Source organism: Onychomys torridus, chromosome 22 (assembly GCF_903995425.1).
Source record: "Onychomys torridus chromosome 22, mOncTor1.1, whole genome shotgun sequence".
NCBI classification, from domain to species: Eukaryota; Metazoa; Chordata; class Mammalia; order Rodentia; family Cricetidae; genus Onychomys; species Onychomys torridus.
Genome location: NC_050464.1, coordinates 22,406,194 through 22,421,381, shown reverse-complemented (window position 1 = coordinate 22,421,381; position 15,188 = coordinate 22,406,194). Strand labels below are relative to the sequence as shown.

The 15,188-nt window shown below is 47.7% G+C and overlaps 1 protein-coding gene across 4 annotated transcripts in view; it reads left to right on the top strand.

Moving 5' to 3' along the window:
- Caln1 (calneuron 1) overlaps nucleotides 1-11,647 on the top strand; it is a 449,719-nt gene extending 438,072 nt beyond the window's left edge. For all 4 annotated transcript variants that reach the window (XM_036171756.1, XM_036171759.1, XM_036171757.1 and 1 more), the window contains one exon: nucleotides 9,870-11,647. In XM_036171756.1, the coding sequence (XP_036027649.1) occupies nucleotides 9,870-9,997 (128 nt within the window). In that variant the 3' untranslated portion in view covers nucleotides 9,998-11,647. The remainder of the gene's footprint in view (nucleotides 1-9,869) is intronic.
- The last annotated feature ends 3,541 nt before the right edge of the window (nucleotides 11,648-15,188 follow it).

Here is a 15,188-nt window from a genome sequence, read left to right as displayed (position 1 = left end):
TGATGGTTAGCTTTTTAAAAATATTTTGTTTTTTATCTCCCAATGATGTGTGTATCTGTGTGTATATGTGCCCATAAGTATAGTGCTTTTGGAAGCCAGAAGAGGGCAACTGGTCCCCTGGAGTTACAGGCAGCTACCTGATGTGGTTGCTGGATACCAAACTGGAGTCTCTGCAGAAGTATACATTCTTAAACTGCTGCGCCGTCTCTCCAACGGCTGATGGTTAGTTTTTAACTGGGAACTTGTCACAACCTACAGTTTCCCGAGAGGAGGTCCTCAAGGTGGGGTTGTCTAGGTCCGGTTGTCTGGGGGGGGGGGGGGGGCAATTGTCTTCATGATGCCAGCTGGTATGAGAAGAGCACAGCCACTGTGAGCAGCATCATTCCTGGGGCACAGAGTCTTGAACTGTAAAGCAGAGGAGAAAGCTGGCTGGGAATAGACAAGCGAGGACCCATGTGCTTTCTCTCTCTGCTCTCACCCTGGATACAAGGTTTCCGGTTCCTGCCTGGACCTCCTCATGGCCCTGGCCTATCACTTGGGATTGTGAGGCAAACATAGACCCTTGCTTCCCTAAGTTGCTTTCGCTTGAAGACATCTGTCATAGCAACAGAAGAGACCAGGACACTGGGAAATCATTGTTTCTGGGAAAGAGATGGCTGAATGTCTTTGCACCTGGGGAGTCTCCATCTGATTAAAGAGGGGCAAAGTCAAGGAAGGTAGCTCTCTGGAGTACTCAGATATGGCTCTCTCCTGACTGTGATATGGCTTGGATACGAATGTCACATAGACTCATGATTTTTTTATTATTTATTTACTTTTACTTATTCATTCACTCATTCATTGGTTCTGGGGTTTTTTTTTTGTTTGTTTTGTTTTGTTTTGTTTTTTGTGTTTTTTGTGTTTTTTGTTTTTTTGAGACAGAGTTTCTTTGTGTAACCTTGGCTGTTCTGGAACTTCCTTCCTATACCAGGCTAGCCTTGAACTCACAGTGCTCCAATGAAAGGTGTGTGCCACCACTGCCTAGCTTAGACTCATGATTTTAACACTGGTCCCCATATGGTGATGCTATTTTGGGGGTTCTGGAAAGTTTATAGTGTGGGACATCATACCTGAAGTGGGGTGACCTGAAGGAAGTGTCACTGGGGTTGGGTCCTTGGGAGTCTATGATCTCTGGCCACTTCCTGTCTCACTCTGGGCTTCCTAGTCAGCTCTGATGTGATGTGAACAGCTCTCTTCTGCCATTACTTCTTACACCATAATCTTTTGCCCAGGCATGTGGGACCCAAAGATTGTGGACTGAAATCTCTGAATCCATGAGCCAATATTAATCTTTCTTCCTTTCTTTCTGTCAGGCACTTGACCACTGTCTTGGTTAATTTTCCTGTCCCTGTGATTAAAATATTCTGACCCAAACTACATAAGGGAGAAAGGGTATGTTGGGCTCACTGTTCCAGGCTATAGTCCACCATGTTGAGGAAGCCCAGGCAACAGAGGCATGAGGCAGCTGGACACATTATACCTGCAGTTAGGAAGCAAGGAGTGATGGATGCCCCTGGTCTCCTAGCTTTCCCCTCTTCATGCAAATCCAAGCCAAGGGAATGGCACCGCCCACTTTCAGGGCTCCTCTCACCTTAATTAACCTAATCAAGACCATCTCCCACTGTGTGCCCAGAGGTTTGCCTGCTGGCTCACTGGAGATCCAGTCAAGGTGATAATTGATATTAGCCAGCACAGTCACACTGGTGAGACATGTAACATGCTGTGTGGTCCCTCATGCCATTTGGCCTCTCAGGGTTTTGTTTTTTCCTTATCTATTCAGTTCAAGGATTTTACAATGGTAGCTATACTTAGATAAAAACATGCTGAGGCACCATGGAAGGTCAGAGAGAATCCTGTAGTCAAAGCCAAGGTCACCAGAGCAGTCATCTTTTCTGAAGTCACAATGTTCCTGTCAGGTCATCAAGTGCTCACCTGGATCATGCAAGCTGCCTGGTCACCTGGGAATTCATTATGGATTCTTTGGGGCCATCCAAATGAAGAGGGCACAAGATGTCACCCATGCCATCTGCTTCTAGCTGGCCTGCCTGGGGATTTTCCGGAAATAAAACCCAAGTCTTTGGCTTGTGAAGGAGGTCAGTGTGGAGCTGAGGCTGGTAGCTTGTGGAAAGCTAGAAGGCGGCTTTTGAAAACCGATTAGGACATAGTTGGAACTTAAGGAGTTTTTGTTCTGTGTGGGGACTCGCTAGGTTTTCTACAACCTTGCAGAAAAATTTTCTGAGAACCTGTAGAGATTCTAAGATACCAGAGAGCCAGAAAATTGTTTTTGATAAGCATACAAAACAACTCCCCTCCCTCCTCCTCCACCTCTTCCTATCTTTCCTCTCCTCAATACTCATTCTCTTTCCCCTTCTCCCTCCTCCTCCTTCATCCTCGATTCTGCTTCCCTGTCTCTGTCTTCTCCTTTCCTCTCTATTGGCTTCATGTTTGGCCAAGCTCGGAAGCTAACACAATTCCCCCTTCCAGAACTCATCATCCCCAAAAGGGCTCCTTCTCAAACCTACAGCTCCGTCCTCTATCAGCACCCACAGGTCTCATCTGGTGATGGCACCTAATATCATCAAGATGTGTTTATATATATATTCCCCTTTCTGGGCTGGAGTGATATAGCTCAGTGGTTAAGAGTGCTTGTTGCAGGATCTTGAGGACTGGAGCTTAGGTCCTAGGACCAAAGCAACAAGTTGGGCTTCATAGGCACACCTGCAACTCCAGCTCTGAGGGATCAGATGCCCTCCTCTGGCCCCTGTGTGCTTCCATGTGCACATGTAGTATACACATACACACACACACATACACACACACACACACACACACACACACACACACACACACACACACTTCAATGCTATGACCAAACATTTGACAAGAAACAACTTATTTTATCTCATAGTTTGAAGAGGCATGGTTCAGCATGGTGGGGAAGGCATGATGGGGGGGCAGTCATGTTAGTAGGAGCCTGTATCTGAGACACCTCACATCTTGATAGGCTGAGACGTAGAGAGTGGACAGGAAGTGGGGCTTGGCTTCCAAACCTCATGTCCCCTCCTACCAGTACCCACTTCCTCCTGTAAGTCTCCCCCTCCTGAAGGAGGTTCCACAATTTCCCCCAAATTGAAAGAGCTCCACCTGCTGGGGGCCACATGTTCAAACACATGCGCCCATGAGGGACATCTATTCAAACCACAGGAGTTTCATCAAGTATCCGACCTAAGGGATCTGGAAGCAATTATAGCTTCCAAACTGGATGGCTGGCCCTGGCTCCTCCTGAGGATCACCAGAGCTGGAAGTGGTTTCAACCACTTCCTTTACCCATTCCTGGAACTCAGAGTTCCTACTGGAAATGCTAGTGTGGAAGATGAGCACCAGAAGCGTGAGTCGGCTCACCTCACTCCCAAGCCATCACCTCTACAGACAGGCAGCCCAGTTGCCAGCATCCACACTGAAGCAAAGGGATTACAAACTCACTGGACCCACAGGTGCCCAGCTGGCCCTGTGTCATCGTCTATGCAGATTGCTGTCTCCAAGATAAGAATCCCAGAGCCAATATAATGGGAAGATGGACAGAAAAGCAATCTATAATGGGACAACCCCTGACAGAGCCAACTCCTCTAAGATTAAACATGAGATTAATATATAAAACAGCCATCCGATGCCCAAGTTTATAACCAAGGGAACTCAGAAGGCATGGCTACCCAAAAATATGTACATGGGGGTTGTGGAGATGGGTCAGTGAATTAAAAGGTTTTCCAAGAGATCAAATTAACTTGGAACTTCCTTGTGCATGTGAACACATGCACACATCTTCAAATAGAAAGCACCTATACACATATATATCTGCACACACACATACACAAGCACACACAAAACCCCATGTATAAAAATGTTCATAATAGACAAAAATCAGAACCATCCAAATGCCCTTAAGTAATCAACTTATAAAAAATGTATTATGTCATATTATTAATCAGTAGAAAGAAATGAGATGATGCCAGGCATGGTGATACATGCCTGTAATGCATGAGGATCAGGAGTTCAAGGTCATCCTTGGCTGCATAGTGAGTATGAGGTCAACCTAGGCTCCATGAGACCCTGTCTCAAAATTTTAAAAAATGAAATGCTGATGCAACCCACCCCACAAACAAACCTCCAGTGTGTGAAGTGAACAGCAGGAGACATAAGAGTACCACATGCTGCAATTTTATCCATGCAACATGTGGAGCGGGCAGATCCATCGGACTAGAAAGGTCAGTGGTTGCCTCGGGCTGGGGACAGAGGAGAATGATAAATGCTGTTAATGCACACTGCATGTCTTCTTAGGGTGATGGAAATGTTCCTGTGTTAAACAGAGATGATGGTTATACAACTTTAGAAGTGTCTTATTCCTGATACGTGAACTGTGTAGCTAGATTAACAATGAGTCGATATTAAGAGTTGGGTTATTAAAGTAAAGGATGGAGCTGGGAAGCAGAGAGTGTGCTTTAGATGTGTGGGGCCCCAGGTTCAACAGCCCAGCACTACAGGAAAATGGGAGAAGGGAGGGGAGGGTAAGAAAGAGGAAAGGGAAGAGAAGAAGAGAGAGGAGGGGAGGGGAGGGGAGGGGAGAGGAGGAGAGAAGAGGGAGGGGAGGAGGGGAGAGAAGAGGGAGGGAAGAAGAGGAGGAGGGGAGGAGGGGAGGCAGGGAGGAGAAGAGAGGGGAAGAGATGAGGGGAAGTCAGCAAGAAAGGATCAGGAGGGAGATGTGGTGTTTCCAGATGAGTAGGGCAGCAGGAGCCTGCAACTCCCGACCCCCTGGATGGCAGCCAGCACAGGGCGAGTTGCAGGGAGTGGTGCCGCATACTAAGCAGTGCAATGGGAAGTTGAGCCTAGCGGTGGTTCAGGAAGAATTGAAGACCATAAGAAGCTCCAAGGAGACCTGGGAACATCTGAGGTGTGCTCAGCTCTGCACCTGGAAGCTGCAGAATGGGAGAATAAACAAGCAGGCATTTCCTCTGGCCCCAGGGGAGATGGACAGGCAGGCTGGTGTTTCTCTAGCAATTTATGGTGGGGCATAGATTTCAGTTGGGACACCTCATTAATCTTTGTCGTGATTTGGTTTTGCTTCTTTATTATTTATTTTATTTTATTTATTTATTTTAGTTTTTTGAGACAAGGTTTCTCTGTGTAGTTCTGGCTGTCCTGGATCTCACTCTGTGGCGCAGGCTGGCCTCAAACTCACATATCGGCCTGGCTCTGCCTCCTGAGTGCTGGGATTAAAGGTGTGCGCTACCACTGCTCAGCCTATTTTATTATTTTTAAGTTTCATCCATGTGTGTGGGCCAGAGGTCAACCTAAGATTTCATTTTCACCTTTATAGAGATGGGGGTTTCTCTCACTAGCCTGGAGCTCAGCAATTCAGCTAGACTGACTGATTGGTGAGCCCTGGGGATCCACCTATCTCTGCCTCCCCAGCACTGGGAGTTCAGGCATGTGAACATGGAGCTCAACTGTTTACCTAGGTTTTGGTGATTCAGTCCAGGTCCTCATCTTTGTGTGACTCACACTTTATGGAATGAACCACGTTCCCAGCTTCTGAATTAATTCTTTCAGTACCTGGAGCTCCTATTGTTAATTCCTTTTACAGAAAGAGAAACTGAGGTTCAGTTTAGACTTTCTCAGAGCTCCTAAGTGCCAGCCTGAGAGACATTGTGAGCTCAAAGCCTGCTGGGGACACAGCAAGTTTAGTAAGTACAGCTATAAAGTAAAGGGCTGGGGAGACAGCTCAGTGGTTAAGAGCACATGTTGCTCTTGCAAAGGACCAGCATTCAGTTCCCAGCACCCACACTGAGTGGCTCGCTGCTTCCTGTAACTCCAGCTCTAGGGGATCTGGTGCCCTCTTCTGGCCACCTTGGGAACCCACAACCATAAGGTATACACAGGCATACACACAAATAAAACAAAATAGGTAAATAAATAAACATACCATGGTGCCTCATGCCTAAATTCCAGACAGTCTGGAAGGCTGTGACAGCCTCTGGCCTCAGTTGCTGCAAGCTGAAGGACATCCTGGGCTACATAGTAAGATACTGTCTCCAAAACAACAGTCACAAGGAAAAAAATTAAAGAATTGGGGATGGGACTGTAGCTCAGTGATAGTGCACTTCTCCAGCATACACGAGGCTCTAGGTTCAATGCCCAGGACTCAACAAGAAAGGAATATACACTAAGAATAAATCGTATTTATTTGATGCAATAAAATGCAATGCAAATATAAAATTGCCAGTGACAGACCTTAAGAGAGTCTCAAGAAAATAAATCAAGTCCTGCTCAGGCTCCTGCCAACCACACCAAGTGTTTGACATCTCTTCGCTGTCAGCAAGTAGAAGGTGTGTGTGGGGGGTGGGGAGATGTATGCGCAGAGGTTTTGAACTTGGAAGGCAGAGCAAACCATGGGTTCAAATCCTATCTCTGTTATTTGTCAAATGCCCTTGGCCTGTGCTGCTTGACGATGGAGGCCCTGCATCTATTGAAAGACACCACACCCAGCCTGTATGAGATCCAAGTCTGTGTGCACTACACACGTAATGTAAACACAGTAACCAACTCACTGAGGATGTTCGATAAATGGACATGAATTCTAGGGCTCAGGAGATGGCTCAGTCTATAAAGTATCTGCCTTGCAAGTGTAAATTCCATCCCCAGAACGAAGCAAGGCATGGTGGGCGTACACCTGTAACCCCAATGCTGCAGAGGCAACGACTTCAGCATGCTGGCTAGTTAGTCTAGCCTAAGTGGCAAGTGCCTTTCTCAACAAGAAGATGGGTGGCACCTGAGGAAAGACACCCAGGGTGGTTGTTTGCACACTTGCACACACATGCATGCCCACACATACGAAATAAACAAACAAACTTGGGTTTTTAATGGGGAGAGTCAGCGTGAATTGAGCACAAGTGATATCCTTGAAGTTCTCTGTCTTTAAGTCTCTTCCCAAGTTGACTCTTATTACCCCCATTTAATAGATAGGGAAACTGAGGCCCAAGGAAATTGAGTGTTGGGTTCAGCCACAAAAGACATTCTATTTTTGCTTTACCATACAATTTCTGTTCTCTGTAGATGTCCAGATTCGTTGCAAAACAATCTTGCACCCTGTACTAAGTTGGACTTACAGGCTTCAATTCAGTTCTGTTTCCAAGTTACTATGGCCTCAGAATGTTCTAGAAGGTCTCCTCAGCTTATCGGACATCGGTCTAACTTTGGCATGCCCGGCTTGCAGTTGATACAGCCCAACACAAAACTGTAAAGTTAGTTAAAGCATTGTATTGTTTGGGCATGTGATTTAAAAAAAAAAAGAAAAAAGAAATGAAAAAGAATAGCACAGTTGTCTAGTGTGAACTTTATAGAGGACAGCATTGTTTCACAATGTCAAAAGGTTGGACATGCCTGTCTGGATTCCAGGGCCCTTCTTATCTCTCCCTTCCCCGTGCTTTGAAGGATTCGGAGATCAAAGTGGAAGGGACCCTGCTGGGATTTGCTCTTCACCTTTCTCATCTGTGTGACCAAATCCTCCCAAGACGGCAGTCAAGGGAGGGAAGATTTATTTGGTCTCGTAGTTTAATACAGTCCATCAGCTGCGTGGGGGTTGGGATGGAGGCAGCTCATCCCTGCCTGCGTGAAGACCCTGCTTACGTAGGCCAGGATCAGGAAATGGGGGGCCCATGACAGGAAGTGTGGCTGTGTATAATCCTCAATTTCCACCTCCCCCATAGTGACTCAGTCCCATCTCTGGAAGTGTCCCCAGACAGCACCACCAACAGGGGGCCACATGTTCACATACATCAGCCTGTAGGGGACATTTCATAGCCACACCTTAACCCAGTGGATAAAAAGCCTGTCTGTCACCTGTCACCTTGCTTCCGAAAAGAAAGGTGAACGCTTCCCCCCCCCCCCACCCCCCCCCCAGGTCAGACATAGCATTTTTTGTTGCTGAACCTTCCCGCAAACCCTCAGAATGGAGTTCTGACAGGACTGTCTCTACAAAGGTACAGGCCAAGAATACGTTAGCTGGTCCTCAACAAGCCACGAGCACATTTCCATTCCGTTTCTTGTTGCTGGTTTGTTGTTTGTTTAGATAGGGTCTCACCCGGCTGGGCTGGACCTGGCTTTGTAGCCAAGGATGACCTTGAACGTCTGATCTGCCTGTCTCCACCTCCTGGGTGCTGGGTCCCCGAGCATACACCACCACCCTTACTTAATGCTGCAAGGCTGGGGATGGAAGCCAGGGTCTCGGGCATGCTAGGAAAGCACTTCACTAACTGAGCTATACACCCCACCCCATCCTTTTCTTCTTGAACTCCATCTCCTTTGTCCTCTCCAAGAGTTGGCTTTTTTTTTTTTTCAACTCCCAGAGGCAGCCCATCTCCACACCGAGCAAAATCTCCTCCCCCTGCTAAGAACTTAAAACCCAGAGTTCATCAGTAAGTGGAGAATCGAACCACAAAAAATACTCTTAAATCACCCAAGGGAAGCACAATCCTGGTGTTCCAGGAGGATTAACGATAACAAGATGAGACTTAGGAAAGTCTGGCCAAAAAAAAAGAAAAAAAAAAAAAAGAATCTCGGCAAATTGGAGAGGGAGCCAGAAGGGTGGCTGGGGGCACAGGCTCACTGTGAATCTGGCTTGACAGTAATTTTCAGAGTCCGTGTCAAGCCCTAGGGCCCTTTCTCCCAGGGAAAGCTCTTCTTGCCTTTGAAAGCATGACCTGGTTCCTTCTTCCTAGTCTGTTCTTTCTACAGGGTTCAGGAGAGTCCCAACATGGTGGGAGACGCTGGAGTGTGACACTGGGCTTCATGTTCTTGAGGGGCCTAACTGATCCATTCCTCTTTCCAGTCTTCTATCCATTTGCTTCTTTTAAACGTTCATTATTTACTGTGTTAGCGGTGTGTGTGTGTTGGGGAGGATGCGGGGTGTCGCTCTTGTGGTGGTCAGAGGCATCAGTTTTCACCCTTCTACCATGTGGGTCTCAAGGAGCAAACTCAGGTGGTCATGTCTGATGGCAAGCTCCCTTACCCATGTTGCCAGCCCTGTTCGTTTGTTTGCGTTTGAATGCTTTGTTGTTGTGTTTTGAGACAGAGTCTCACCCTGGAGCCAAATCATGCCTCAGACTTGCAGTTCTTCAGACCGCCTTCAGGTAGCTGGTGTGACTGGAGTGTACCACCCCACCTGGCTTTGCCAGTCTTCTTAGTGTACTTGTGCATGTATGTGTGTGTTGTGTGCATGTGCAAGTACATAGGCAGGTGGGATCACTGGGGTTCACTGGACAGCCAACCTAGAACTAGGCAAGTTCCCAGCTGGTAAGAGTCTCTGTCTAAAAAAAAAAAAAAAAATGGTGGGCAATGCCCAAGAAATGGCACCCAAGGCTGTCCTCTGTCTTTCGTAGGCACATGTACAAGCAAGATACACACACATGCAATATGTGGGGAAGCTTTCAAACCTCATTCCATTAGTATTGGTTACAGGGGCTCACAATGGCTGCATGGTGTCTTTTCTGAAACTTGTCCTGGGATGGTACAGATTTCTGTCTCTGAACCTCACTGTAGCTCCATTCTATCTAGACGTCTAAACTTTTCTCTGAACATCTCACGGACCACAGTTCCGGGAGACAGATGTTTTACCATTTCCTACCTTTCGCCAGAAGTTTCTGCTCGGCAGTTACTAAGAGTCCCACAGTACCCATCACCTGAGCTGATTAGATCAGTCACAGCCTGTGCCGCGTGGAAAACTTACAACCTGTCTCAAGACTTCTCTCTGTTCTCTCTCCTCTCCACCCTGACCCCAGTTCATTCCCAGAAACAAAACCGACAGACCTGCGTCCGCAAGAGCCTCATATGCGCCTTCGCCATGGCCTTCATCATAAGCGTCATGCTGATCGCAGCCAACCAGATCCTGCGGAGCGGCATGGAGTAACAGCCTCGCACCAGCCACACCGCGTTGCCAGCTCACCGCGCATGTGCATGCCCCCGCGGGCAGACTCTGTTCCTCCACACGGGAGATCTGGACCTTTGGATGGATGCAGGCGTTGGTACAGTTTAGTAAAGAACTCAAGTTTGTAGTGCAACCCGGGGTCACGGATCAACTCCATCTCCTTGGCAGGGACACTCAAGGGCTGTCTTCAATGCTTTCATGGTTTTGTTTCCTCCCAATGCAATAAATAGCCAGGAGTTCTCAAGTATTGCTTCAACCGCCAGTAGCAACTCCAAAGGGGAAAAAAAAATACTGCTTTCTTTTCGTCTGGGAATTCCAGTAGCCATCCAGGTATCGTGGTGGCACCAGAGAGCGAGAAAGAAAAGACAGGTGTGAAGAACACTCACCTCCATCCATGCCCCAATTCTTTTTAACCCAGGGAATCCACAGAGACTCCCCGCTGAGGTTGACTTCTGGGTTGCTACAGAAAAGGGAACTTTCCAGCTCACCCTGGCTTCCTTCCTCCACCCCGTGGAGACCCCTCCCCCCCAGGCATGAGGGGGAAAGCCATTAAGCAGGGCGCAGCTCCTTGCTGTCACTTCTATTCTTATGCCTTTTCTACAGGACTCCTGTTGGTAGAGCTGGGGCGCTCTCAGTTGGTTTCCATGGCACTCGGCTTTCTGTTTCTGAAGTCCATCCCGCACCAGCATCTTGGAATCTGCAGAGAGCCTGGCTCCCAGCTTTCTTGCCTGTGCCACCATTAGAGGAAAAAGAAAAAAAATCCATAACCTGGGTGTGTCTGTAACCCAAACACATAGACAGACGAGAGACGTCTTCATTGTGTGATGCCGTTCTTCCCTAATTGCTTACTTTGGACAGGAACTTGTCCTCCAGCTCACACCCATCTCTGCTTCCTGGGAGCTGAGGGTGAAGCAGCCGGGGTAGGGGTAGGATTGAGCCTGTTGGCGAGGAGGCCCACACCCCAGGCATCCAAAGTAACAGTGTCCCTCTGAGTCACCATACTAGACAACATCTGTAAGTTAAGACTGGTGTACATCTAACCCTCCCTTCATCTCGGACTTTCTTAGTAAGTCTTTCCCCAATAGAGAGAGAGAGGAGAGAGAGAGAGAGAGAGAGAGAGAGAGAGAGAGAGAGAGAGAGAGAGAGAGACCTACCTAGAACCCAGATCAGAAAAGAAGGATCAATGTGCTGTATTTTGCTTAATAGCTCATGATATTCAGATTGTGCCAATGACTCATTAAAAAGAGAGAGAGAGATGTCAGTGGGCATGGCTGATGGGACAGAGGCTTGGCTCCTGAACACAGAACTCAATGTCAGGGGTCTGTTTTCTTTGAGTTTTCCTAGATCCGCTATGAATTAGAGCGTGAGTAGTCAGATTGCTTATCATCTATAGATTGTCATCTATAGATGTGCTAAAATCCCTTTGTATTTTTCTGAGCCTGAGTCTTTATTTCTGTAGTGAAATTGTCCTGCTCCTGCTTCTTCGGATCTCAGCCGGAAGCTCCCTGATTCTCCTTCCTCCTTCCTTGCCCTTTTCTCCAGCCACATTGAGGCGCCAGCAGCTTTGTGCTCGAGTGCTCTCGCTCGCTCTCTCTCTCTCTCTCTCTCTCTCCATGAAGCCAGCCAGGTAGGGTTTTTTTGTTTTTGTTTTTGTTTTTTGTTGTTGTTGTTGTTGTTTTTTTTGGTGCGATGCATATTCCTCTAGCCTGCTTTCCCTCTCTTCTCCGTCCTTACTGCCTTCTCAGCCCAGGATCACACAAGGTCTCCTTCTAGGGTCTTCCTCCAGTACACCCCCACCAGTGCGCCATGCAGTGGTGTGGAGGGCAGCTGTAGATACTTTCCCACTGTAGGGTGTGACTGTATGCCAAGAGCACTAGGTTTGAGCCATAGCATAGGAAAGAGAGAGCAGGTGGGAGGTTCCAAGAGCCCATGGGCACACAGAGTCACTTCATAAAACTGCCTGGAGTCTGGCACATCCAGGCAGCAGCCTGCCTTCCTTTCTTACGGTGCCCTCTGCCAACCTACCCTTTCTGTTTCTTCCCTGAGTCACCATGGTCCCCTTAGGATCAGACTCCTGAACTAGAACAGGTAGAGACACAGAATATTAATACACTGCACAACTTCCCACCCCCTCCTTCTCCTCCTGGGGCAGTTACCTTCTCTCTACTGGATGTGTGTGAGAAGGCAAGCATAGCTGGAAACGGCATGCTTCCCTCTTGTTTGCTAACGTTTGAACCTCCAACCTGCACCCTCCTGGGAGCCGACAGAAGAAACCAGGTGAATGCACCCAGAAGGGCAGGACTCTAAGGACCCAAAGGGGGCAGATGCCAGGCCGCAGCTGAGATTAGCTACCAATGCGGAACATGAAGATTTCTTCAAATGTTGCTTTCCTGCAACGTCTGCCCCATACTGAAGGAGGCTGACCTCCAGAGAGGAAGAGTTTAGATTCCTTCAGCAATGAGCAAGATGTGACTTAAAAAACAAACAAACAAACAAAAAGCCTGCTCCCTACAAAGGTGTAAGCAACCCCTCCTTTAAAAAAAAACAAAAAACAAACAAACAAAAAAACCCCAAACTCATGCATCTTTCCCAATTGCCTAGAAGGAACGACAGGAAAGAAGCCATCAGATTCTCTCCGATGGCCCAGAAGTTAAGCCCCCCCAGCAGCCTCCTCATCTGAAGCACCCAGCGACTGAATACAGAAGTGCAGGAAACCAGGTCTTAGTGGTGTCCCTTAGACTCAGGGGGCTGAGAGTGTGCTTAGGTGGCCTGCCCTCTAGCTGCTTTGCTTGTATTATCTGTCTTTGACATATTTAGGATGTCGGGCTTCTTTTCCAGGCAGCCCTACTGTCCCAGGTCTGTTCAGGCAAATGCTACCCTGAGGTTCATGGCCACCCAACATCCTCATGACAGTAACTGGGAAGGAGCTGGTTGGCTGATGGTTCCAGAAAGTTCTGCCTTCCATGCTCAAAGAAAGCCATCCATGTGCAGCTGAGGCACCATCTTTGGAGAGGCAGGGGCCTCACGCTTTGTTGCCTTGCCTGTGACAGGACTTAGGAATCCATGATAGAAGCTACCCAGCCATGGGGTGCCTGGGTGACTGGCACATTCTTGCTACCAGCTCAGCTCCACACCCCCAGACCTCCATGAATGAAAGACGCTTGGACAGCATTTGACCTGTGACAGAAAGACAAGCTGATTCTGAACCCTGTAACCTTCAAACAAGCTGTCCCCTCATTGTCCTGGATGTAGACCGAATCCCCCGGTCGGAACTCCACCCTGGAATTGTTAAACAATGGCTTCCAGAACATGTGCAAGTTCCATGTGCTGTCTATAAGAGGTTGCCATGGAAACATTGCATCCACCCCAAGTTTGCCAAGGTACAAACATAGGGAACACTTTCTTAAAGAACCCTCTAGGTCCGGCCTGCCTGTACTATGACTCCCAGAATCCATCTCTTGCTGAGATGGGGAATTAACCTCCAAGAGTATGCATGGCTTCCCTACCTTTTCCTATTGTATTTAAACTTGTCCTTCCCCCAACTCAGGAGCAAAGGAGTATAAGCCCTGTGTGGGTAGCCTCCTCACCTCTACCCTTTATCTCCCCTCCCAGAACAAGATTCTCTACATATAGGAGGAATAAAACCACCCTCCATCAGCTGGCAGGCAAAAACACATGTTAAGCTTGCAATCTTTAAAAATATTTGCTTGCTTGCCTGTTGAGACTCTCCTTCCTGAAAGCCAGTAATAGGAACTTAGGTGAACTGTGGTTCTCAGGAGTTCTTGGGCAAGCTCAGTAATTGCAGGAAGTTCTGGGTGACATATATACAGAGACCAGGACATCTACTAGGCATCTTCCATACCTGCACCTATCTCCAAGTTTACATGACAAGTGGTCTGGTATCTGAAAGAATGGAATCAAAAAAAGAAAGGCAGCCTGTGTTGAGGAGAGCATCCCTCATAGTCCCAGTCAGTGGACTCTCAAAGTGATTGTAAAATCTAAGCGCAGGGAGAGGAACAGCTGGCTTTTATTACAATCTCCTCCTATGGGCTCAAGTCCAGACTCAGGTCATAAATCAAAGAGTGTTGTGTACGTTGTTTTTGAATCTAAGACTGGTAGTGTTCCTGGGACCCTGTTGAGGCAGAAGATGAACACAGTGACCGCTGGGGGTACCTCCTGGGTTGAGTTGACTTGGCCATGCCTGGCTGTGCATCGTATGTGGAACTATTCCCTTGCGTGCCCTTGATGAAAGTGCTAAGTTTTGTACCTCAGCACATATTAGGTCATGTTCCTGCATTATGTCACTAAAGGTCCACCACTATCCTATCTACCCTGTTACCTAAGATACACAGAGAGTCTGGAACCTTCTTGTGAAAAGGGTCCTTATTTTTCTATAATGCTATGATAATGATACAGATGAGCTCCGATGAATCTTCTAGACTTTGGCACATACTGTTTCTATGACCTGGAGGACCACAGAACCCCATTTCCTTGGGAAGCATCCATCCCAAACAACTTCAGATCAGTACCCCCCCCCCACTGGCCTCTTCCAGGATGCCCGACAGGGCTGAGAGTCCAGAACTCACGGCCATTTTTCCTCCCCTCCACATTAATTCCCTGGCTCCCCTCCTCCATGAGGTGAAAATCCATTTGAAATAGAAGAGCTATGCAGCCATTACAGTTTTTCACTTGAATTATTTATAGTCAGGACAGAATAGAGAAGCTAGGCCACCTCACCCAGGCCCCATCCCCATGATCATGTAAATGTCACAATTGCTTAGCTTCATTCCATCTGCACTTTGACTAACACTCAGGGGACTGTTCTCAGCTCTGTGGCCTTGCCACACACAGTTGGTTTGGAGGAAGGGGACAGGTGTACCAGCTAACTAAGCCGCCTTCTCCTCGGATCCTACGCTCACTGCAAATGCATTACCTTCGCATTAACACCAATGGTTTATATTTAATATTGGTTCGTACTTAAAGTACCACAAAGAATGGTTGATTCAGCCAGATGTGGGAGAGCATGCTTGTAATTCCTGGCGCTTGACAAACTGAGGCAGGAGGATTGAAGCTCAACATCTGCCTGGATTTTGGAGCAAGTTCAAGGTCAGTCTGAGGTCAATAGTTAAATTCAAGGCGAGCCTGGGCTACATACAGAGTTCCGGGCTAGCGT